General features: G+C 44.0%; 1 protein-coding gene across 5 annotated transcripts in view; it reads left to right on the forward strand.

The window, feature by feature from the left end:
- The window catches only part of zufsp (zinc finger containing ubiquitin peptidase 1), a 56,446-nt gene that overhangs the window by 6,265 nt on the left and 24,080 nt on the right, over positions 1-26,101 (forward strand). For all 5 annotated transcript variants that reach the window (XM_059981427.1, XM_059981425.1, XM_059981424.1 and 2 more), the window contains 4 exons: positions 1,692-2,354; positions 3,094-3,204; positions 7,088-7,197; positions 20,205-20,373. In XM_059981427.1, coding sequence (XP_059837410.1) covers positions 1,721-2,354; positions 3,094-3,204; positions 7,088-7,197; positions 20,205-20,373 — 1,024 coding nt within the window. In that variant the 5' untranslated portion in view covers positions 1,692-1,720. The remainder of the gene's footprint in view (positions 1-1,691; positions 2,355-3,093; positions 3,205-7,087; positions 7,198-20,204; positions 20,374-26,101) is intronic.

Consider the following 26,101-nt stretch of genomic DNA (forward strand, 5'->3'; position numbering starts at 1 on the left):
ACTCCCATGTCCCTTTTGCACCTCAGATTTACTTTGAACCTGAGGCGGGCTAAGGTACTGGTGACCCCTGTTTCCATCCAAGGGGTCAGTGTAGACATGGTGGAGGATTACAAACACCTGGGGAACGAATTGACAATAAACTGGACTGGTCAAAGAACACTGAGGCTGTCTACAAGAATGGTCAGAGCCATCTCTATTTCCTGAGGAGACTGAGCTCCTTTAAAGTCTGCCGGATGATGCTGAGGATGTTCTACCAGGCTGTGGTGGCCAGTGCTATCATGTTTGCTGTTGTGTGCGGGGGCAGCAGGCTGAGGGTAGCAGACACCAACACAATCAACAAACTCATTCATAAGGCCAGTGATGTTGTGGGGGTGGAACTGGACTCTCTGATGGTGGTGTCTGAAAAGAGGATGCTGTCCAAGTTGCTTGCCATCTTGGACAATGTCTCCCATCCACTCCATAATGTACTGGTTAGACACAGGAGTACATTCGGCCAGAGACTCATTCCACTGAGATGTAACACTGAGCGTCATAGGAAGTCATTCCTGCCTGCAGCCATCAAACTTTACAACTCCTCCCTCGGAGTGTCAGACACCCTGAGCCAATAGGCTGGTCCTGGACTTATTTCCACTTGGCTTGATTAACTTATTATTATTTAATTATTTATGGTTTTATATTCCTATATTTCTATTCTATTCTTGGTTGGTGCGGCTGTAACGAAACCCAATGTCCCTTGGGATCAATAAAGTATGTCCGTCTGTCTGTAAATTTTCTTTCCATTTAGAATGTATGCTTTTATTTCTTCAAACTCCATGACCATACACTTTCCATTACTGAGTTCCACCTGCCACTTCTTTACCTGTTCTCCTAATCTGTCAAAATCTTCCTGCAGCCTCTCTGCTTCCTGAACACTGTCTGTCCCTCCATCTAACTTCCTGTCATCCATAAACATGGCCAAAGAGCCATCAATTCTGTCATCCAAGTCATTGACATATAATGTAAAAAGAATTGGTCACAACACAGACCCCCGTGGAACACCACTAGCCACCAGCTGCCCACCAGAAAAGAGTCCCTTTATTCCCACTCATTGCCTCCTGCCAATCAGTCACAGCTTTATCTATGCTAGAATCTTTTCTGTAATACCATGGGCTCACAGCAGCTTCGTGTGGCATCTTGGCAAAAGCCTTCTGAAAATCTCAGTAACCAATTCATCAACCATCAACCAATTCACATACAAGCAGAACCAACACTCGTGGCTAATTTGTTATCACCTGCCTTCACCCCATAACCTTTGACACCCTTATTGATCAAGAACCCAGCAGGTTCTACTTTAAATATACACAATGACTTGACCTCCACAGTTGGCATTGGCAATGCATTCCACAGAGGACGTTCTGCCACTCTGGTTTGTGGGCTAATGTGGCTATTATGACTCTCAATATAGAGCAGTTGTCAGCTGGAGGGTGGGTAGTTTCCAAAGTGTTCCATTTCTTCTGCTGCTTGTGCAGGTTGATGGAATTATGCGGTTCAATAGTTTGGCACAGATTAGATGAAAGGCCTGTTTCTGTGCTATGCAGTTCTAAGGCTCTATGCACATTTTTTGGGCTATAATTATCGCCATGTATATTCATATTGACAAGCAGTTAGTTTTTACAATTTACAGATTTGTCTTTTTTTTCTCCTTCATTTAGTTCATTTAGAGATAGATCAAAACGACAAGATGTTCACTTGCGATATTTGTGGGCAAAGTGGCCTATCAGAACCAGACATGAGGACGCACATGTTCTTTGCCCATGAAGAAAATGAGAATAGTTGTCCAATCTGTGATTTATCTGGAATCAGTTATGACGAACTAACGCTCCACATGGAGACCTGTCATGGTGAGGTGAAACCTGATGATGAAATGACAACCTCTTCCATTGATCAAGGAAAGGATCCTGATTCTTCACTTCGAGTCACTGGATGTAGTGAATCTCCAGAACAAGAAGTGTTTGAAGTGAAAGGGAAGGCAGGGCCAGAACCAGAAGCGCTTCATGTGGCTTGTTCTGCATCAGTTTCTAACAGTGAGAGACTATTTAAACAGAACAATAGGAAGAGAGAATCTAGAAGGTTAACACCATCAGAAAATATCAACGGGGCATTTGCAGGAACAATTTGGATTCAGCCTGAACAAAAGCTGCCTGATAAGAAATGTGAAGAATCGAAAGGCTATGAACTTTGTGGCAAATCTGATGACTCTGTAACCTTTGGTTCCCCTGAATGTCCTTTCTGTGGCCTAGTTGGAAGCTCGGGAAGAGACCTAAATGACCATGTTAAGATCAAACATGCAGCCATGTTGGAAACACCTCAGAAAGGTACTGATTGAGTATGTGGTAAGATTATTTATAAAATAATCATTTACTTGTCCATGCAACACCCACAAAATGCTGGAGGAACTCAACAGGCCAGGCAGCATCTATGGAAAAGAGTAAACAGTTGACGCTTCAGGCCGAGACCCTTCATCAGGATCTGATGAAGTGTCTTGGCCTAAAATGTCAACCGTAAATGCCTGACCTGCTGAGTTCCTCCAGAATTTAGTGTGTTGCTTTAGGTTTCCAGCATCTGCATCATGTTGACAAAGTAGCATGTTTGTTGAAATGCAAAATGCCCTGCAGGTGCTGGGAATCTGAAATAAAAAAACTTAAAATGCAGAGGTACCAGGCAAGTCAACTGGCATCTGAGGGGCAAACAGAATTGTTGTTTCATCTCAATGTGTGTTCATTGGAGCGGCAATAAAGGGCCAGTGACCCGGATTTCATTCCTGCCTCGGTCTGTAAGACATTTGTACTTTCTCCCCATGACTACATGGGTTTCTTCCAGATGCCCTGGTTTCCTCCCACCTTCCAAAGATGTATTGGTTAGTAGGTTAATTGGTGACTAAATTGTGTCGTGATTAGTCTGGGGTTAAATGGGTGGGTTGCTGGGCATTGGGGTGAGAGGGCCTGTTCCACACTATATATCTTTAAAAACTCTTCTCTTTCACATATGTTAAGATTCCGTGCATTTCTGCCCTTTTCCATTCACTGAACTGGAGTTTCATTTTGTATTTGTTAGGTTCTGCAAAGCAGAGGCTATATTCGTGTCCCATGTGCAAACTGGTATTTGAAAATTGGCAGATACTGCAGGAACATGTGGAGTTACACTTAAGCGAGAGCAGAGCTGAAGGTAATACATTGTGAGAAACTGTTTACTCCAACAAATTCATTTTATTGTGCACAAGGCCTGCTTGTGACCCTGTTAGCACTCTTGGCAAATCTGTAAAGCTTTGGTAAAAATGATCTCTAAACACAAACATTGCAGATGCTGGAAATCCAAAGCAACACACACAAAATGCTGGAGGAACTTAGCAGGTCAATCCATGGAAATGAATAAACAGTTGACGTTTTGGGCCAAGACCTTCTACAGGTCTGGAAAGGAAGGGGGAAGGGGCCAGAATAAAAAGGTAGGGACAGGGGAAGGAGGATAGCTAGAAGGTGATGGGTGAAGCCAGATGGGTAGGAATCTGATGGGAGAGGAGAGTGGACCTTACGAGAAAGGGAAGGTAGGGGGGACACAGGGGAGGTAAGAAGAGGTAAGAGGTCAGAGTGGGCAATGGAAGAATGAGGGATGGGGAGGGAATATATTTTACTGGAAGGAGAAATTGATATTCATTGGATGCTACCCAAACAGAAAAATGATTTCTGCATGTTCTCTTTTAGTGACTTGCTCCAGAGTTTATCCTGTTTCCTTTAGCTTGTAAATTGATCTCCTACAAAGCTTCCATGGTGTGTTTGTTGCCATTAGTGAAAATGATTTTCACCTTATTTCAAGTTTTATGCCATGTACTGTTATTTGTTTCTCATAGGCTCTTGTGTGATTGATATTTAAAGTATTTCTTCAAGCAGAGAAGAGTAAATTTTACTGTACACTTATCTTCTTGGCATATCCATGTAATGGGCTGGCTTGATCAGACCCAAACTATCTGAGTGTGCAGGAGATGTAGTAATCAGCATACATGCACAACAAAGTGCCGAATTTATTATCGCAAAACACTAATAAACTGCACTAAATACTATGTAGTAAGTTACAAAGATTTCAAGGCTCATGATTCTTAGTCACTGCACGCATGACGTATAGTATAGTTAGATGGTTAATGTTGTTGGGGAAACTCCAATTCCGACTGACTCGTGAAACCAGTCCCGTGTCCGAGGCACCAGTTGTGATTCCTGGTCTAGGGGAAGTCCAAAGAGCCCAGGAAAAGATACCCCAATAATATGAATTCCACAAGTGTAGTGAGACGCATAGAGACAGACGAACTCTTTGACCTTTTATTCTCGTACCATTAAGTCAGACTGGTTTATTTCATTCCAACAATACTTGTGTTCAGTAACATAGTGTTCAGCATACACTTATAAATCAATTAGATCAGGGGTTCCCATCCTTTTTTATGCCCTGGACCCCAGGTTGGGGACAGCTGAATTAAATACTTTAATAGTTACTCCTTATCTGTCAGTCCACAACTGTTTTGAACTTAACATTCCTTTAGTTACAAAAGAACATCAATATTACATAAAAATGATAAGCCCTGAATCCAAAAAATAATTCATCAAGCCAATATGATAGACATTGAGAAAGAACCTATCAACCTAGCTCTCAAAGTGACCAACAGATATTTAGTCATTTATAAATGTTCTCATGTGAATAGTACCTGGGACTAACAAGCATTCAGCTTCTATCAACACATTAGACATGAATAAACCTGCAGTTTATTCATGACCTTGTGCAGACATGTCATTTTGAACTATTCAGACATTCATTCAATGTTTTACAGAATTTGATACAACACAACACAGTATGAACATCCAACACCTACAGTGCCTTGTAAAGGTATTCAGCCCCCACAATTATTTTCACATTTTACTATCTAATTTTCTAAATTTAAAATATTTTGAAGTAGGATTTTTGTGCTAATCTACAAAACGTTGTGCATCCTGCAAATCAAAAGAAAAATTCCAAAACCTGTCAATAATTTACTAAAAATTAAAAACCAAAATTGTGATGCTTTAAAAATATTCATCCCCTTTGTAATCACTACTCTAACTTTCTTCAAGAGTAATATATTACCTTACTAACTCACCCAATTTCTTGATGTAGAAAATTGGAGAATCAGGGAAATGATAATATAGAAGCACAACTCTGGGGAAGGGTACAAGACCATCTTAAAGGCACTGAACATGCTCTAGAGCAAAGACCATTCCATCATGAAAAAGTGGAAAAAATATGAAATCGTCACAATGCCAAGGTCAGTCTGCCCTCTAAACCCAGTCATCGGAGAAGAATGGCACTTGTAGGTGGTGGTGGAAGGGGATGCAATAGACTCTTTTAAGAGCCTCTTAAATAGGTACATGGAGTTTAGGAAAATAGAGGGCTATGTGCTAGGCAAATTCTAGGCAGTCTCTGGGTTACATGGTTGGCACAACGTTACGGGCCAAAGGGCCTGTAATGTGCTGTAAATTTTATGTTCTATGTTCATACCCGCCATGCTGCAAAGCATTTACCATTCACAGAACTTGGCAGATAGCAGTCTGCTCTAGGCTCTCTCTCTTTCCATAGTGGAGTGATCACTCAAGGTTTGACGTGTAGTGCATTCAGAGATGCTCTTCTGCACACCACTGTTGTAATGCGGTGGTTAGTTGAGTTACTGACACCTTCCAGTCAACTTGAACCAGTCTGGCCATCTCCTCTGACCTCTCATTAACAGAACTGCTGCTTGCTGGATGTTTCTTTTTGTTTTTCACACTGTTCCCTGTTGTGTTTAAAACAGATCAGCAGTTTCTAAAATACTCAAAGCACTCTACCTAGCACCAACAATCATTCCCCATTCAAAGTCACTGAGATCACACTTCTCCCCCATTCTGACATTCAGTCTGAGCAACAGCTGAACCTCTTGACTATGACTGAATGCTTTTAAGCATGGAGTTGCTGCTGCATTATTGGCTGATTAGATATTTGTTAATGAGTAGCTGAACACCTTTTTATACTGGCATCTTCTCCCTTCGTCTCCAACCCTGATGGAGGGTCTCAGCCTGAAACGTGGACTGTTTATTCATTTCCATGGATGCTGCCTAACCTGCTGAGTTCCTCCAGCATTTTGTGCATCAGTAAAGTCTTAAACACATATGTATAGCTAGAGTCCCTAAGACTTTTGCACAGTACTGTAGTAATTGCATGTAACACTGTACTGCTGCTCCAAAATAAATTTCATGACATATGTGAGTGATGATAATCCTGATTCTGATATGGGTCTCTATTGTGGACTGAGAGTGGGAAGGGGAAAGGGAGAGGGGAATCATTGTTGGGGGAAAAAGGCGAAGGGAGTGGGAAGCACCAGAGAGACATTCTGTAATGATCAATAAACCAATTGTTTCAGATCAATTGAATGATCTTGCCTGGTAACTAAGGGCTGGGTGAGTCTGCACCTGTGCCACCCACGGTCTTGGCACTCCTTCTCTACCACCTGCCCCATACCCATCCCATGATGCCCCATCCTTGCCATCCCTAACATCCATTGCTCCCGCCAGATTTACAAACTTGCTCTCCGCTCCACTTTGACACATACAGTACTGTGCAAAAGTTTTAGGCACCCTAACTATATGTACTGGACTAAGACTATTGCACAGTACTGTATATGTTATAAAACACCATAAGACATGAGAAATGCCTCTTCATCTCTGTTCTGAAGGTGTCTTCTAGTCCTAGGCTCCCTCAATATAGGAAACATCCTTTCTCTCAGCCTTTCAATATCTGATAGATTTCAATGAGATCCCGCTCCCCACTGCCCCATTCTCATAAATTTGAGTATAGGCCATGAAATGCTCCTCATACGTTACCCCTTTCATTACTAGGATAACTCTCATGAAATTAATACAATGAATGATTATCAACCAGAATAGATGTAAAACAATGTTGTTTTATTCCAGCATGTGAAAGTACACAGCAAGGGAAGTTTGTGCTATACGCATGTATTTTGTGTGCAGATGCTTGTCTTCATTCAGTGATTTATCTCTAGAATGTGCATTGGCCGATCGTCAGTTTGCTCAGCGACTACAGGAAGAGGAGAATCAGCGAAGCAGGTTATTTGAAACAAAAAGAGAGCAAGAGGAATTTCAAAAGCTTCAGGTATTTGTGGAAAACGTGTATCAATATTTAATTTGTTGACAGCATCTAAGCATTTTTCAGCTACAGTACTGTGTGTAAGTGTTAGGCACGCTGCATCTTTTACATGGTGTCCGAGGCCTGATCTCCACATCAAGTCTGTCTGGGATTCCCTGAAGAGATGGAAGCAAGCAGAACGGAAGCAAGTACTCCAAGATGCTTGGAACCATCGACCAGTCGATTTTCTTATAAAGCTGCGCAACAGTATTTCTTAGAGAATTGATGCAGCCTTAAAGGAAAAGGGCTGTTGCACCAAGTATTGATTTGATTTAGTTTTTTTACTGTCTACTACTCTTTATTGGTTTTTTTGATATTTACAAACTTTTTATTTCATTATTTTTGGAAGTATCTATTGCTATTTTTTTTTACCTGTGTCTAAAACTTCTGCGCAGTACTGTATATGTGATGAAACTGTATCCAGCTATGATTATTTTAAAATGTCCTCCCATACAGCTTTTTGGAAAGCTTTCCAGCATTTTGTGTGTGTTGCTTGGATTTCTAGCACCTGCAGATTTTTCCCATGTTTGTCAAATAATAATACAGAGCATGAACCACAGAGCCTCCGAAAGGGAGGAGCCTGCAGCCATGGAGCCAGTTCAGTGCTGAGGTGAGTGAAGCCGGACCAGGAGCCTGATGGCTTCTCCTGGGCCTGGCAGCATGGACCCAAGACTCTCGGACCACCTGCCTGATGGTACCGGCTATCTATTCAACCCCATTTTCAAAGTTCCAAATTTACTTTTGAAGTATGTATGTTTCACCAGATACAACCCTGAGATTTGTTTCTCCTGTGAGTAAATCCAAAAACCACAATAGAATCAGTGAACGACCACGGCCAACAAACAAACAACCCATGTGCAAAAGACAACTGACTGTTCAAGTACAAAAGAGGAAAATAATAATAATAAATAAATAAACATTAAATATCAAGAGCATAAGATGAAGAGACCTTGAAGGTGAGTCAATGAAGGGATTAAAAGTAACATTAGCAAATTTGCTGATGACACAAAGCTGGGTGGCAGTGTGAAATGTCAGGAGGATGTTATCAGAATGCAGGGTGACTTGGACAGGTTGGATGAGTGGGCAAATGTATGGCAGATACAGTTTAATGTGGATAAATGTGAAGCTATCCACTTTGGTGGCAAGAACAGGAAGGCAGATTACTATCTAAATGGAGTCAAGTTAGGAAAAGGGGAAGTACGACGAGATCTAGGTGTTCTTGTACATCAGTCAATGAAAGCAAGCATGCAGGTACAGCAGGCAGTGAAGAAAGCTAATGGCATGCTGACTTTTATAACAAGAGGAATTGAGTATAGGAGTAAAGAGGCCCTTCTGCAGCTGTACAGGGCCCTGGTGAGACCCCACCTGGAGTATTGTGTGCAGTTTTGGTCTCCAAATTTGAGGAAGGACACTTGCTATTGAGGGAGTGCAGCGTAGATTCACAAGGTTAATTTCCGGAATGGCAGGACTGTCATATGTTGAAAGATTGGAGCGACTGGGCTTGTATACACTGGAATTTAGAAGGATGAGAGGGGATCTAATTGAAACATATAAGATTATTAAGGGATTGGACAAGCTGGAGGCAGGAAGCATGTTCCCGCTGATGGGTGAGTCCAGAACTAGAGGCCACAGTTTAAGAATAAGGGGTAGGCCATTTAGAACAGAGATGCGGAAAAACTTTTTCACCCAGAGAGTGGTGGATATGTGGAATGCTCTGCCCCAGAAGGCAGTGGAGGCCATCTCTGGATGCATTCAAGAGAGAGTTAGATAGAGCTCTTATAGATAGCGGGGTCAAGGGATATGGGGAGAGGGCAGGAAAAGGGTACTGATTGTGTATGATCAGCCATGATCACAGGGAATGGTGGTGCTGGCTAGAAGGGCCGAATGGCCTACTCCTGCACCTACTGTCTACTGTCTATTATTGAGTCTATAGGTTGTGGGAACAGTTCAGTAATGGGGCGAGGGGAATTGAATGAAGTTATCGGCATGTCTCATCAATAAGTAACTATAGGCCAGTTAGTTTAACTTCTGTAGTTGGGAAAATGCTTGAAGCTATTATTAAATAGCGAGGCATTTGAAAAGAAATGGATCCGTCAGGCAGACACAGGTGGCTCCTGTTTGACAAACTTACTGGAGTTCTTTGAGGATATAAGAAGCGCAGTGGATAGGAAGAGACAGATGTTATTTACTTGGATTTCCAGAAGGCGTTCAATAAGGTGCCACATAAAAGACTTGTCCATAAAATAAGGATGCATATAGTTGGGGGTCATATATTAGCATGGATAGAGGATTGGTTAACTAATAGAAAGCGGAGAGTTCGGATACACAGGTGTTTCTCTGGTTCGCAATCAGGTTGCGTGGTGAAGCAAATTGTCCAGAGGATATGGCGAGTCTGCAGAGAGATGTAATTAGGTTATGTGAGTGGGCAAGGGTCTGGCAGATAGAGTACAATGTTGGTAATTGTGAGGTCAGCCGCTACATAAGGAAATGAAGATCAGATTATTATTTAAATGGTAAAAGATTACAGCATGCTGCTGTGCAGAAGGACTTGGGAGTGTGTGTGTGCAGGAATTGCAAAAGGTTGGTTTACAGGCGCAGCAGGCTATCAAGCGGGCAAATTGAAAGTTGGCCTTCATTAGTAAAGGGATTGCATTTAAGAGCGGGGAGGTCATGCTGCAACTGTACAGGGTACTGGTGGGGCCACAAAGGGAGTACTGTGTGCAGGTCTGGTCTCCTTACCTCAGGAAGGAACTACTGGCTTTGCAGGCAGTGCAGAGGAGGTTCACCAGGTTGATTCCAGAGATAGGGGAGGGCTAAACTATGAGAAGAGATTGGGACTATACTTGCTGGAATTCAAAAGAATGAGAGGAGATCTTATAGAAACATATAAAATTATGAAAGGGATTGATAGAGGTAGGAATGTTGTTTACACTGGTGGGTGAGACTAGAACTAGGGGACATAGCCTCAAGATTTGGGGGAGTAGATTTAGGATGGAGATGAGGAGGAACTGCTTTTCCCAGAAGGTGGTGAGTCTATAGAATTCTCTGCCCAATGAAGTAGTGGAGGCTACCTCAGTAAATATATTTAAGACAAGGTTGGATAGATTTTTGCATAGAAGGGAATTAAGGATTATGGGGAAAGGCAGGTAGGTGGAGATGAGTCCACGACCAGATCAGCCATGATCTTATTGAATGGCTGAGCAGGCTCGGTGGGCCAGACGGCTGACTCCTGCTCCTATTTCTTATGTTCTTGTACAGAAGGCCACACCGGGAGCACCAGATACAGTAGATGACCCAAACAGACTTGTAGGTGAAGTGTTGCCTCACCTGCAAGCACTATTGAGGCCCAGAATGGTAGTGAGGGAGGAGGGAAGAAAGATGCACTTGGCGGTGGGATCCTGCTGGAGGTGGTGGGAGTTATGGAGAGTTATGTGCTGAAGGCTAGTAAGGTGGTAGGTGAGGACAAGAGGAACCCTATCCCTAGTGTAGCTGTGGGAGGATGCGGTCAGGGTAGACATCCGCAAAATGGAAAAGATGCAGGTGAGGGGAGAGTTGATGGTGGAGGAAGGAAGCCCCTTTTTGTGAAGTAGGAGGACATATCATTATTTCTGGAATGAAAAACCTCATCATCCTGAGAGCAGATATGGTGGAGTTAAGGAACTGAGAAAAGGGAAAGGTATTTTTACAAGTGACTGTGTCGGTAGAGGTATAGTCCAGGTAACTGTGTGAGTCAGTGAGTTTATAAAGGATATCGGTAGATAGACTGTCTCCAGAGTTAGAGATAGAGAGATCAAGAAAGGGGACGGAGGTGTCACAAGTAGACCAAGTAAGTTTGAGGACAGGGTGGAAGTTGGAGACAAAGCTGATGAAATTGATGAGCTCAGCATGGGTGCAGGAAGCAGCACCAAAGTAGTCATCGATGTAGTGTAGGAAGAGTTGGGGAGCAATACCAGTCGAGGCTTGGAACATGGACTGTTCTATGTAGCCAAAAAAATGGCAGGCATAGCTGGGACCCATGCAAGTGACAATGGCTACAGCTTTGGTTTGGAGAAAGTATGCTTTTGTGCGATTTTCCATTCAAGGGCATTGGTCTTTCCATATCAGACTGTGATGCAGCCAGTCAATATGCCAAGGGGGCAGAAGTGCTGCCGTGCTTTCTTCATAATTGTACGTGTGCTGGTGTCTCCTTTAAGCACCAAGGAATTTGAAGTTTCTCTCCCTCTCCATCTTCCCCTTTCAATATTCGATAGGTTTCAATGTGATTCAGCCCCTCATTCGTCTAAACTCCAGCAAGTACAGGCCCAGAGCCATCAAATGTTCCTCGTATATCAACCCTTTCATTCTCTGGATCATTCTCCTGAATCTCCTCTGGACCTTCTCCAGTGCCAGCTCACCTTTTCCTGCTGTACTGTTTCCATATTTGACATCTGAGAAGCCCATTCACCCTTCACTCCATTGCCACTTTATTCAGTACCTCCTGCAATCTCAGGGTTGTATATAGTGACGTGTGTATACTTTAATAAAATTTTCTTTGAAATTTGATTTGATTAGCAGCATTTCTTTTTGTCTATGTCTATGTTTTAGACTGGTATCACTTCAGTTACTTTCTCTTTTTAGAAGCAGAACATTTGATGGGCCACTATGTTCAGTACCTCTGATACGTACCCCGTAACTAGGTCACTTACCAGCAAAGATAGAGAGGTCCGTTGAAGTCTGATGGTACAATTTTTAAAAGTCTTTATTTATTAAAGGGCACAAAAATAAGATTAATACAAACATTCAGATAATATACGTCGTCACTACTCAATCCAAAGCGCGGGTCTAATAATAACCATCAATGAGAAACAGCTCAATCGTTTGTCTAGGGGCTAATATATTGTCCGATGGAAATATAAAAGTCACTCAGAAGCCTGCAGGATCCAGCCTTTGAGGACCGCTGGGTTTTCACTTGTTGGAGAGAGAGAGAGAGATTTGTGAGAAAAGAAACTTGCCCAGGTCTTTTATGAAGCAAATCCGTTGAATCAGGGGAGCAGGCTTTCCCGTTGTTAGCCAAAAGCGGTTTTCCGTGGTTCCAACCACCGATTCCAGCCACGGAATCCAAAGCACGTGGCTTCCTTCAAATGGCTTCCCGCTACTACGGGATCGTTAGCGTTTCTTCTGGTGCGTCTGAAGGGGTTGTTCCCCCAGACCCTCTTTTATACTTCCTCACGGGGTCTCAGATGTCAATCAGGTTGGGATGATGCAATCCCTCTCTCAACCAGCCCACTTTGCCCGAGGGCTTGCACGTAGCATAGTCCCCAATCCACAAACGTGGTCTCCAGGAGACAATGGTCAATGTCGCATTATTTTGCATCGCGGTGGAACGAGGTATTCGTCACGTCTCTCTCTCCCATTTCCTGGGTCTACTGACCTCCCCTCAACTAGCGCTCTTGCGATTCTCACAAAGGAGGGGGCTGCGGACATAACACCTCCCCTCTTAAAGGCGTTTTTTACCAGCGGTTAAAAACAGATTTGTACAGAGTCTTACAGGATTTTTGAATCTAACACAATACACAAGCTTTTCTTTTCACTACAGAGCAATACAGGTATACATTTAATTCAGCATCTAGATAAACAATCCGCTAGCACATTATCACTCCCCCTAATATGCTGTATCTTAATATCGAATTCTTGCAGGATCAGACTCCAACTCAATAACCTCCTGTTTTTATTTTTCATATTGGCCAGGAATACCAACGGGTTGTGATCGGTATAGACCACTAAGGGTTTTTGCGCGGGACAAATGTACACTTCGAAATGTTGTATCGCCAACACAAGAGCCAACAATTCTTTTTCTACGGTAGAGTAATTCCTCTGGTGTACATTGAACTTCTGAGAGAAATATGCTACCAGGTGCTCCACTCCCTGCTTGCTGTAAGAGGACCGCTCCTGCAGCCTCATCACTGGCGTCCGTTGCCAAGGAGAAGGGTGCTGACAAATCGGGTGCTTTTAACACAAGGTGATGACACAGTATGGTTTTTAACTTTTCAAAACCATTCTGACAAGAATGACCCCACTCAAATTTTTCCTCCTTCCGTAGGAGTTTTGTAACAGGGAGTGCAACATCTGCGAAATTTTTACAGAATTTCCGATAGTATCCCACCATGCCCAAAAACCTCCTCAGGGCCCTTTTATTGTAGGGTACAGGGACCTCAGAAATAGCCTGTACCTTCGCCTGCACAGGAGCCAACTGCCCCTCTCCCACCACATACCCCAAATAGGTGATCGTGGCATGGCCAAATTCACTCTTTGCGAGGTTTACCGTAAGTTGGGCTGCCGACATTCGGGTAAACAGATTTTCTACAGCCTCCAGGTGCTCCCCCCAGGTGTCATTCCAAACTACCACATCATCAGGATAAGCCTTGGTGTGGGTTAACCCCCTTATCACAGTGTCTATCATCCGCTGAAATGTCCCTGGTGCATTTTTCATCCCTAACGGCATAACGTTGTACTCGTACAATCCGGTTGGGGAGACAAAGGCTGAAATCTCTCCTGTCCGTTAAAGGAACGCACCAGTACCCCTTTAACAAGTCAATATTTGTGATGTACCTCGCCTTCCCCACTTTATCAATGCAATCATCCACCCTGGGTGACAGCGTTGACCTTCCGGTAATCGGTACAGAATCTTATGGTACCGTCCGGTTTTGGGACAACCACGCAAGGGGAAGCCCACGCAGAAGAGGATTCACAGATTATCCCAGCAACTGGCATATGTTCAATCTCCTACTAGCTGGCTCTTTTCGGAATTCATCCGCTAAGGGGCCTGTTTTATAGGGTGTGTTGAGGTAACTATCACATCGTGTGTCGTCCCACTACACCTTCTGGGAACATCTGGACATAAGTCTGTATGCCGGTTAATGAGCTGTATTACCTGCTCCCGCTGTTCAGGCTTTAAGTGGCTAACCTTATCCGCAATGCTTGCCAATACAACAGAGTTCTCCAGTCTGGTGGGGACTATACCTATCTTTTCAAACCGCTCTGATTCCTCCTTACCACCCCCCTCTACCTCATCGGTTTTCATGGCCGCACCGACCACCGCGGGGGTGGTTTCATGGTACCCTTTCATCATGTTCACGTGAACTAACTGAGTCGGCTTTCGCCGATCGGGGGTTTCAATCATGTAATTCAGCGAGTCTATTTTCTTACACACTGTATATGGTTCTTGAAACCTCGCCTGAAGGGGGTGGGTAACTACTGGGTAAAGGACCAAAACCTTGTCGCCTACGTGAAACTCTCGCTCTCTCGTTCCTGGGTTATACCACTGGCTCATTTTTTCCTGGGAGTCTTTCAGGTTTTCGTTTGCCAAGGCGCATATTTTCTGCAGACTTTCCCGGAATTTCAGAACATAGTCGATCACACTGACTTGAACGGTCGGGCTAGACCACTTTTCTCTCAGGAGGGTTAGAGGTCCCCTGGGCCTGTGACCGAAAACGAGCTCGAACGGACTGATCCCCAGTGATCACTGGACTGTATCCCTTACGGCAAATAGCAGAAGGGGTAAAGCCTCATCCCAGTCTCGAACGTTCTCCTGACAATAAGTTTTAAGCATGGTCTTTAGTGTAGCGTGGAATTTTTCCAACGCTCCTTGGGATTCCGGATGGTATACCGAGGCTAGAATTTGTTTGACCCCTAGCTGGGTCATCATCTGCCGAAATACGCTAGACGTGAATGTACTCCCCTGATCCGACTGTATCTCCTTAGGCAGCCCCACTGTAGTAAAGAATTTAATGAGGGCCTTCACCACCACAGAGGTCCTAATATTACCCAGAGGCACAGCCTCTGGAAATCGTGTAGCGGCACACATCAGGGTCATGATATACTGCTGCCAACTCGCAGTTTTAGGTAAGGGACCCACAAAATCCACAATGATTCGGGAGAAAGGCTCCTCACAAGCGGGGATGGGTTGGAGGGGTGCCTTAGGGATAACTTGGTTTGGTTTACCCACCACTTGACAGGTATGACACCTTTTGCAATACTCAGTAATATCTTTCCACAGGTTTGGCCAATAGAACTCCCTCTGAACCCGATCCACTGTCTTCGTTATTCCCAAATGCCCACCCAAGGGTCCCTTATGAGCTAGGTTCAAAATTTCGTCCCGATACACTCTCGGAACTACTATCTGATGTACCACCGCCAGTCCTCATCGACCGGTACCGCGGGGGGGCCTCCATTTTCTCATCAACACACCCTCTTTCAGGTTGTAACCCTCGGGCTCTGTCTCAATCTCGGTCTCAGAAAGAACCAACTCTCTCAAGGCTACCAGCTTCTTGTCACCTTCCTGTTCCTGTACAAACTCTCTTCTTGCTAAGGGCAGGTCTACCTCCCCCCCGTTCACTCTCTCTTCCCTCCCTACTCTCCAGTTTACCTTCCTCTGACCCTCGTTGGTACAGAGTCGGCAAAAATGTCTCAGCCAACACTGGCCGGATTTAAATGGCTCCCTGTCTCGGCTGCCTTTTTCGACATGCTGCGAGTGACCGCGCATGCGGGATAGATCTTGAAATCTGGGGGCGGGGCCTCAACCCTCACAGGCTGGGTTGTCAGCTTCACGGCTGTCCCCATCTTCCCCCCCGCCCCCCGCTAGGTCGTTAGCCAGAAGGACGTCCACGTCTTCCCCCGGCAACTCTGGCAGGACCCCAATTCCACTGGTCCCGACACCAACTCACAATCTAGAATGACCCTGTGCAAAGGCACCACTTCGGTCCATTGTCCTATGCCTCTCAGGGCTACCTCTCCTGTCTGAGGTCCGAACTCTAGCACTTTACGGCTAATCAATGACAGCTCAGCCCCCGTGTCTCTCCAGATCCGTACTGGAATTTGTGGGCCTCCCTCCTTCACAGACACGGTTCCTTCGGAACTAAACGTCTCACGCCCCTCCTGTACTCCATCTACCGGGGGCCCTCTCGTTGATTTTCTGATCGATGCGATACAGCCTATAGTGATAGCTGCTTTCCCTTATTCTGGCTCCCTCCTCGGAGCGGGGCATTTAGATGCAATATGTCCCACCTTTCCACAATTAAAACAGGTCAAACCAGGAAATCTCCTGGTTTCTGGCCTCTCGTCCTCAATTTTCCTGCTAGCTCCCGGTTGAATCTCTCCCCTCGCTGGCGGGCTTTCCCTACCGTTCCCACAGTCTCTCGGGTAACTTTTTGTCGAGGAAAACTTTGTCTTGTGGGTTAGGGCATATTCATCTGCAAACCTTGCAAATTCTGAGAGGGACTTATTCGGCCTCTCATTCAAATACATCCGGATCTCTTCCGGAACACAACCTTTAAATTCCTCAATCAAAATTAACTCCCTGAGACGCCCATAATCCTCGTCCACTCTTTCTGCAGTGCACCAACGGTCCAAGAGCACACCCTTCTCATGGGCCAATTCAGTATACGTCTGATTCCACCCTTTCTGTAAATTTCTGAACTTTTGTCTATATGCTTCTGGTACTAGCTCGTAACCCCGGAGAATGGCCGCTTTTACTTGGTCGTATTCCTCCTCCCCTGCCCCCTCCGTGGACAACGCCGCATATGTCCGCTGGGCATATGTGTTAAGAGGGAACCTTTGTAACAATGCCACCCACTGCTCTCTGCTCTCTGATTCCCTGCCACCTTTTCAAAAAGCAGGAAATAACTATCAACGTCCGTCTCCTTGAACGGGGGTACTAACCTCAATGCCTGACTGACATCAAACTGCTCCTCTCGGTCCGACCCCTGACTTTGTTGCTCTTGCCTTAACTTCTCCATCTCCAAGTCATGTTTCTTCTGTCTCTCTGCCTCCTTCTCCCTCTCGGCCCTTTCCTTCTCCTTCTCAGCTGCTTCCAGCTGTTTTAACTTAATTTCATGTTCCCACCTTAATTTCTCCAACTCTAACTGAGCTGCCCTGCTAGCTAGTATCTTTTCAGGGATATTTTCCAATACCTCAGCTGCAAACACCTCCTTCTCAATGTAATACTGAGTTATGGCCCTTCGCACCTTCCGCTTTTTCATTGACGACCTCACCTCTGTGAGGTTTAACCCCTTCGCCAAATGTACCAAGTCTGATTTGGTGGCCGCCTCTAGCGCCCCCAGAGTCGGTTTTCCTATAAATTCCTCCACATCCATCTTTGCTGGTTTCCCGTCTGGCTACCCGCGTACCAGATCCAAGTTTGGACTTACAATCCCGATTCACTGGCCCTCCAATTTGGTATCAAATCATGAGACGAGATCCCCAAGTTGTTATGTACCCCGTAACTAGGTCACTTACCAGCAAAGATAAAGAGGTCTGTTGAAGTCTGATGGTACTATTTTTAAAAGTCTTTATTTATAAAGGGGCACAAAAATAAGATTAATACAAACATTCAGATAATATACGTCATCAATACTCAATCTAAAAGCGTGGGTATAATAATAACCATCAATGAGAAACAGCTCAATCGTTTGTCTAGGGGCTAATATATTGTCCGATGGAAATATAAAAATCACTCAGAAGCCTGCAGGATCCAGCCTTTGGGGACCGCTGGGTTTTCACTTGTTGGAGAGAGAGAGAGAGATTTGTGAGAAAAGAAATTTGCCCGGGTCTTTTATGAAGCAAATCCGTTGAATCAGGGGAGCGGGCTTCCCCGTTGTTAGCCAAAAGCGGTTTTCCATGGTTCCAACCACCGATTCCAGCCACGAAATCCAACGCACGTGGCTTCCTTCAAATGGCTTCCCGCTACTACGGGATCGTTAGCGTTTCTTCTGGTGCGTCTGAAGGGGTTGTTCCCCCAGACCCTCTTTTATACTTCCTCACGGGGTCTCAGATGTCAATCAGGTCAGGATGATGCAATCCCTCTCTCAACCAGCCCACTTTGCCCGAGGGCTTGCACGTAGCATAGTCCCCAATCCACAAACTTGGTCTCTGACAATGGTTTTGGAGACAATGGTCAATGTCGCATTATTTTGCATCATGGTGGAATGAGGTATTCAGCATGTCTCTCTCTCTCCCATTTCCTGGGTCTACTGACCCCCCCTCAACTAGCGCTCTTGCGATTCTCGCAAAGGAGGGGGCTGCGGACATAACACCTCCTCTACCTAATAAAGTGGCCACTGAGTGTACGTTCGTGGTCTTCTGCTGCTGTGGCCCATCCATTTCAAGGTTCGACATGTTGTGCATTCAGAGCTGCTCTTCTGCACACGATTCCTTGAGTTAGTCACCTTGAACTCCAATGACCTCTCTCATTAACAAGGCAATTCTGCCCACAGAACTGCTCCCCACAAGATGTTTTTTGTTTTTTGCATCATTCTCTGTAAACTCTAGAGACTGTCATGTGTGAAAATCCCAGAAGATCAGCAGTTTGAGATACTCAAACCACCCCGTCTGGAACCAACAATCATTCCATGTTCAATGTCACTGAGGTTACAGTTCTTCCCCATTGTTAATCGATGACGAGAGGTGATGCCCTCTTGGCCACGTCTGCATGCTTTTGTGTAGAGTTGCTGCCACATGATTAGCTGATTAGGTATTGTCATGGTTTCTTGAAATAACCAGGAAACGCAGAAGATTCTTCAAGAAATTTAAGCCTTTATTTGCAAACAAAAGCTGAGACAATTAATGAATGTCTCACTAATTGCCTGCCGAGCCTAGTTCACAGTATTCTTTATAGTAATTTCTTATCTTAGTTTCATTTGTATACACTTGTTCTAGTGCCTTGACTGGTTCTCACACCATCACACCATCGCACGATCCTGTCTAGTCTACTCCTTGGAACACGTGTCCCCCTTCCTGGCTTTGACTGGTTTTCATACCATCACACCACTCCATAGCCCATACTTGCTCTAGTCTACTCCCTGGAACACGTGTCACCCTTCCCGGCCTTGACTGGTCCCCATACCATCACACCACTCCACGATCCTGTCTACCACTGTTATCTCTACATGCTTACTTTCACTGTTAGCTGCATTCTCAAGGCACTGATGCATTCAAAAGTACAGAGACAATACAGAGATTACATTCTGGCTAATAAGTTGGATACATAGTAAATATAAACAACTACACACAAAATGCTGGTGGAACACAGCAGGCCAGGCTGCATTTATAGGGAGAAGCACTGTCGACGTTTTGGGCCAAGAACCTTCGTCAGGAAAAAGGAAAGATAGTAAGAGATTCTGGCCAGAGATAGTAAGAGGTTACATTCTGGCCAATAAATTGGATACATAGCAAATAGCAAACGCAAGGCTAGCCACATAGTTCTGGCCACACAGCAAATGTTGCAACTTTATTCTCCAATAGTATTAGCATTAACAAGCATGCATACCTAATAAATAAGCTATTGACTGTACATGCTGCACATGCTCCATATCTCCTTGGTCATTCATTATCTGTTCACATAATTGATACCAGTTCACATTGCCTGACTAGAATTCTTAAAATCAGCGTCAGGTTTTATATCCCTGTATTACTGCTAAACGTTGTGAAATCTTTTGATTGCTGCAGCAGTACAGTGCAATACTAATTTAAAAAAACTATAAATTACAATAAGAAATGTATATAAAATAATTACTGCAAAAAGAGACTAAGAAATACTGAGTTAATGTATGTTGGTTCAATGTCCATTCAGAAATCTGATGGCAGAGGGGAAGAAGCTGTTGGTAAATTTTGAGTGTGTGTCTTCAGGTTCCTGTACTTCCTCCTTGATTGTAGTAATGAGTAGAGGGCATGTCCTGGGTGATTGGGGTCCTTACTGATGGATGATGCCACCTTGCCGAAGATGTCCTCAATGCTGGCGAGGCTTGTGCCAATGATAGAGTTGGCTGAGTTTACAACTTTTTCTAAATCTGTGCTGTGGCCCCTCCATACCAGACGGTTATGCAACCAGCTAGAATGATCTCTACTGTACATCTGTAGAAATGCCGAGCCTTCTCAGTTATTGTAAAGTTGTTTCAAAGTTAACTGAAAGCTGAAATAATTGCATTTTTTTCCCCTCGTAGAAGCAGTATGGATTGGATAATCGTGGAGGGTACAAACAACAGACACTGGAAAATATGGATAGGGCTGTTTGCCGGGGTGAAATGAAACCTGCGGACTACCATCGCCGGAGAGCAGAAGTAATGGAAGCACTAGCATTGGGGGAAGATGATGGCAGAACTAAGACGTGGGGTATGATTGGTTCAATCTTTAAATTTTACATCTTAAGCAAAATTTTCATGGCTGCTTTGTGAAGCTATTGCTGTAATAAACCAGGTTTAGCCTCTTGAGTTCTAGAAACAAGGGGAATTCTTTTCTCTCCTGGTAGAGGTATCTGTAAAAGGACAAACTCTGGTAATGCAGCACTTTTACAGCTTGAGGCATTTCAGAGTTTGGGAGTTCAATTCCAGCGCTGCTCTGTATGTCATCCCCATGGAATGCATGATTTTCTCTGGGTCCTGTTGTCCAAAGACATACCTAGTATGTTAATTAGCCATTGTAAATTGCCCCATGATTAGGTTAGGGTTAAAGCGGGTGCATTGGGGTGGTGTGGCTCAAAGGGCCAGAAGAGGTAAGTAAATAAATAGAAAACAAATAAGTAGAAATCTCCACAGAGGTCCCAGTTGTGGCTTTAGTGTTAGGGAAATTAATTTGCTAGAGAAGCTTGATTAAAGTTGTTTGGAACTAAATTAGACATGATCTTCGAAGTAAAGAAAGCTTTATTCCAGATAACACGGAGAGTGGAACCTTCAACAGTGAGTTCAAACTAGAGCACAGCTGTACAAATCAACTGCAAAAGCAAAAACTGTTTGACTAACCTTGTCAATTGGAAAAGGTAAGCTACATTCACATGCAGTGCCCTTGTGATAAACTATACCCATAGCAACAGCCAAAAATTAAAAATTCAGTCCTGTGTACAACTTTGTATTAACAAACTATTTATCTCATATCCTTGAGTTGGATTCTTACAAGATAAGTAACTGCAAATATGTAATCTAAGAATCGTCTCTGCTAAAAGATGAGGCCAAATCTATAACAGGCAAGCTGCAAACAGCTTTTCCACAATTAAAGCCAATATGTCTATCAAAATCTATAACTCTCAATATTTTCCTCCACAGTCCCCTCCTTTTTGATCACAAGATCAACTATAAATGTCAGAAATAGCTTATGGGACCTGATAACCTGCTGGAAGGGGTCTCATCGTAAAGGTTTCTCTTCATTATACTCTGGGTCAGAAGCGCCAGCAAGGGAACATAGAAACGGGGCAATTCGTTAAAAGGGGTAGGGTTACACATCTGAGTCAAGTGCTCAAAACAATAATTCCAGAATGTACTAGCACTCTCCACCAGCCACCAAAGATGTTCCCGAAGGGCCCCCAGCTCCCAGGAGTGTTGTAGTTATGGAATTTTTCTCCAATCTTACGTATCTGTTTTACACTTCTCTGGATATGGTTAACTAAATGTTTTCAGATTCACCAGGAATATACTTCCAGCGTTCCTGTCCCGTTCCTCTTTTCTCAGCTAAAGTAATATCCAGGCCCTCCTGTTTTGCAAGGCCACAGTTTGAGTGGCTCCTACTCCAGCAATTAAGCCTAAATGTTTATTAAAAGCACAGGTGAGTTTAGACACTAAAGTGATAAGGCAAGTAAGTCCGTATATCATTGGGCACTTCACTTTTCCTTCAGTTTTCCAGTGCACTATCGGATTCTGGAAGAGAGGGATGATACAGCTTACACTTGATTCCATGCAGTCAGTCAGCCTTGCCTTGTACTTTGACCACGGTTTGGGTGGGTAGCAGTATATGATAGGGTCCCTTCCACCTAGTGGGGGTGGGGGGGGAGAGAGTCTTTTTCTGGTGATTTAATATATACATAATAATCTGGTTTAAATGGTTTGGTATCTCCCTCCCCAAGTTTGAGTAGGGCTGCAGTCACTTTTCCTTCAATTATTCTAATAGCTTTGACTAGAGCATTTACCATATCTAGGGTTTTTTATCAGTCCATTTCAGCACTATTTGGGCACTTGTCAAAGGGGGTCTAGATCTACCCATCAGTGCTTCAAAAGGGGGCAACATAGCGGTCCTGTTGACATGATTTTTCAAGGTATACAGAGTACATAATCAGCAGCACCTCAGGCCATTTGAAACACTCCTTTTGGCATACTTTGGCCAGAGTCTTTCAGTCCTCCATTAATCCTTTCCACTATTCCCAATGATTGTGGTTGGTAGGGCACATGCTACTCCCAGGGGAACCCCATGTCTTGTCCAATGCTTTAGTTAATTTCCCCGTATAGTGCGTTCCTCTATCACTATTAAACTTACAAGTGATTCTGAATTGTGGAATAATCTCCTTCATCAGTAATTTAACTACTGTCCTGGTGTCATCTTTTCATCTGGGAAAGGCCTCTATCCATTTGGAAAACATGTCCATTATTACTAATGGATATTTATGTCCCCCACTTGCTGGCATATGTACAAAGTCTATATAGTCAAAGTGCAGATTCATAAATGATACAGATATTCACAGTTTTTCCCTCAGCTATGGTGCAGGTTCTAGTGAGAGCAATTAGCTCAGCTGCTTGTGCAGTGTTCCTGAAGGGAGGAAACCCACTTCCAATACCTCATGTCTCAAAATCATCAGGTTTGCACCACGAACCATCGGTAAAAAGAATTAGATTTGGATGATAGAGAGACCAAAATGGCAGTTGTGTCCAGTACAATTGGGGAAATGGCCTGTACCATCCAGCTGACGGTCTGCAAATCTTGCACCAACAGCCATTCATGCAGCCTGTCCGGCCTTGGGTTTGCAATATTGTGCCTATAAGGGAGAGTCTTGAGGATTTGTCAGTATCAGAGCAAAATAGGTTACGCCAGTTGGAAGGGTGCTCCGAGTTTGCTCTTCTAACGGTTTCACCATCGGACCCAGATATTTAGGCTTAGAGGGAGCTTTGTTCCCAGGGATACATGAGGTATGCAGTGCTCTCCTTCCAGGAAGCTATTTATCTGAGAAGGGTATAGTGTATTTTGAAGGCTATCCATTCAGGGCTAAAAAAATATGTGGCCCATAAAGCACAGATTATAATGCTCTCCATCCTGAGCCTTGGCTTTTTCTTATCTTCGTCATCAATTTGAATGAGTGTGTTACTTCAAGTCGCAAACAATTTTAAAAGGTTTGCACCGCTAAATGTCTATTCTGTTCCAGTTGTATTCCTGCAATATTTTCCCACGCATCTTTGAACCCCAAAATGAAATCTGTTACAGGCTCACCCTTTCTGTCTTGGCATCTCATGAACTCCCCAAAATCACTGTACTGACTGGCCCCTGCTAGGGTTGTGTCTGTGGCCTGTTCTATGTCTGGCTGTATACTGGGGTTGCCTTCACCTCCATCTGCATTCGGGACCAATCGCCATTTGTTCCCCAGGGTACAGCGATTTGTTGTTTGAGGGTGGATCAGGCGCTGCCATTGGCAATCCGCTGGCATCGCTGCCCATCTCTGGATAAAGGGTTAAAATTTCATACGTTTTTACTGGACAATTATGGAATGCGATAGGTTTCCTGATAGGGTTAGGTCATCACTGATTATATTCCTAACCTCTGCGAGGGTTATTAAGGATAAATATATATCATACCATTATATGGGGTACCTGCGTATGGGTTGTACTATCAGGTAGCTCACTTTCTCTATGGCTATTGTTAAGTCCTGCTACCTGCTCCTTAGGCTGTACTCTCTTGGTCTGTGATCACATGTGCGCCCCTACACTCTGTGTAATGTCCACAGGTTGTGACTCTTCCTGATCCATGGGAGCTGAAACATTCGCTGTGCTCGAAACCTGTTCATACGAGGGAAGCAGGTTCCCTGAATAGGACTGCGATGATTGTATTTGTTGTCGGAGCTGTCGGGCTCTATGTTGCACAGCAGCCGTGCCAGATATTGCTGCTTCCATAATAAGATGTACCGGCAGCCCATCATCTGGAAGCTTAGGATGGAGTCCCACGGGGGAGAAAGACTGGGTGGGCAAAGAGAATCGACTTCCATTCTTTGTACTTTTTCCTCCTCCATCTTGGGTTTAGGTCTTGGTGGCTGGTGCCTTTTGACAATTTATTCCCATGTATTAAAACATCAGATCATGTATTCCAAATCCCAATTCCCTTCCTTTGGTCTCACCTTTTCAGTAACCAATTTTCTTTAATCAAAGGAGCCTCCATAGCCTGGTAAAGTGGGCAGTCTCCCTTAGCTCCATCTGTTTAAATCACTAGAAAAGTAATCACAGACCTGCTGTCTCCAGTTTCCAGCCATACTGGATGCACCAGGAGCTCACCCAGAAGTCACGTCATCTTCTTATACGGCTTTACCCTTTTCTCAGCGTGTTTATTCATGGATCGACAGGCCTCGAGGCTGTGTCTCTTCTCTCTGGCGTCATGCCGCTGGCTTTGGCGCATTTGCTTTCATCGCTACCCATTTCTTACCTGTTTTAGGTCAACCTGTAATCACAGTTAGTTTTCAATCACAAAACAATTTCCTAACCCTTTTCTGGCCAGAATTTATCTCTGTCTTCAAAGTACCTCGTCCTTTAATTTGACTATTCAGTGGACACCCTGTGTGTCTCGGACCCTGTCTTCCATCTTCCATCTTGTCCCTCTCCAGGCGCTCAGGGATGGTCACCGGCCAGGCGGGCCCCTCATCTGCACCAGTCTAGCCCCACTGGTCTTGTCTCACAGTCAGCCTTTCCCCAAGCATACCTCACATTGTCAGAGAAATTTACTATTATCAGGGTTCACTTGGATCCTGTATCTATAAGGATCCCATCCTCGTCGCCAAATTATTAGGGATATTGGTTTGCTAAAGAAATATGACTAAAGTTGATCGCAACTAAATTAGACACGGACTTCAAAGTAAAGAGAGCTTTATTCACAGTATCATGGGGAGTAGAACCTCCAACAATGAACTCCAAACAATGCAGAGAGCACAGCTCCATTTATGCTTGTACAAATCAATAGCAAACGCAAAGGCTATTCGATTAACCTTGTGAGTTAGAAAAGATAAGCTAGGTTCACATGTAGTTCTCTTGTAATAAACTACAGTGGCATGCAAAAGTTTGGGCACCCCGGTCAAAATTTCTGTTACTGTGAATCGTTAAGTGAGTAGAAGATGAACTGATCTCCAAAAAAAAGTTAAAGATGAAACATTCTTTCCAACATTTTAAGCAAGGTTAGTGTATTAGTTTTGTTTTGTACAATTTTAGAATGGAAATAAAGGAAAGGAGCACCATGCAAAGGTTTGGGCACCCCAAGAGATTTAAGCTCTGAGATAACTTTTACCAAGGTCTCAGACCTTAATTAGCTTGTTAGGGCTATGACTTGTTCATAATCATCGTTAGGAAAGGCCAGGTGATGCAAATTTTAAAGCTTTATAAATACCCTGACTCCACAAACCTTGTCCCAAAAATCAGCAGCCATGGGCTCCTCTAAGCAGCTGCCTAGCACTCTGAAAATTAAAATAAATGATGCCCACAAAGCAGGAGAAGGCTATAAGAAGAAAGCAAAGTGTTTTCAGGTAGCTGTTTCCTCAGTTCATAATGTAATTAAGAAATGGCAGTTAACAGGAACGGTGGAGGTCAAGTTGAGGTCTGGAAGACCAAGAAACCTTTCCAAGAGAACTGCTTGTAAGATTGCTAGAAAGGCAAATCAAAACCCCCGTTTGACTGCAAAAAACCTTCAGGAAAATTTAGCAGACTCTGGAGTGGTGGTGCACTGTCCTACTGTGTAGTGACACCTGCACAAATATGACCTTCCTGGAAGAGTCATCAGAAGAAAACCTTTCCTGCATCCTTACCACAAGCTTCAGCATCAGAAGTTTGCAAAGGAACATCTAAACAAACCTAACACAAAGTACACTGCAGATGCTGTGGTCAAATGAGATGTT

The sequence above is a fragment of the Hypanus sabinus genome, chromosome 10 (genome assembly GCF_030144855.1).
Source record: "Hypanus sabinus isolate sHypSab1 chromosome 10, sHypSab1.hap1, whole genome shotgun sequence".
NCBI classification, from domain to species: Eukaryota; Metazoa; Chordata; class Chondrichthyes; order Myliobatiformes; family Dasyatidae; genus Hypanus; species Hypanus sabinus.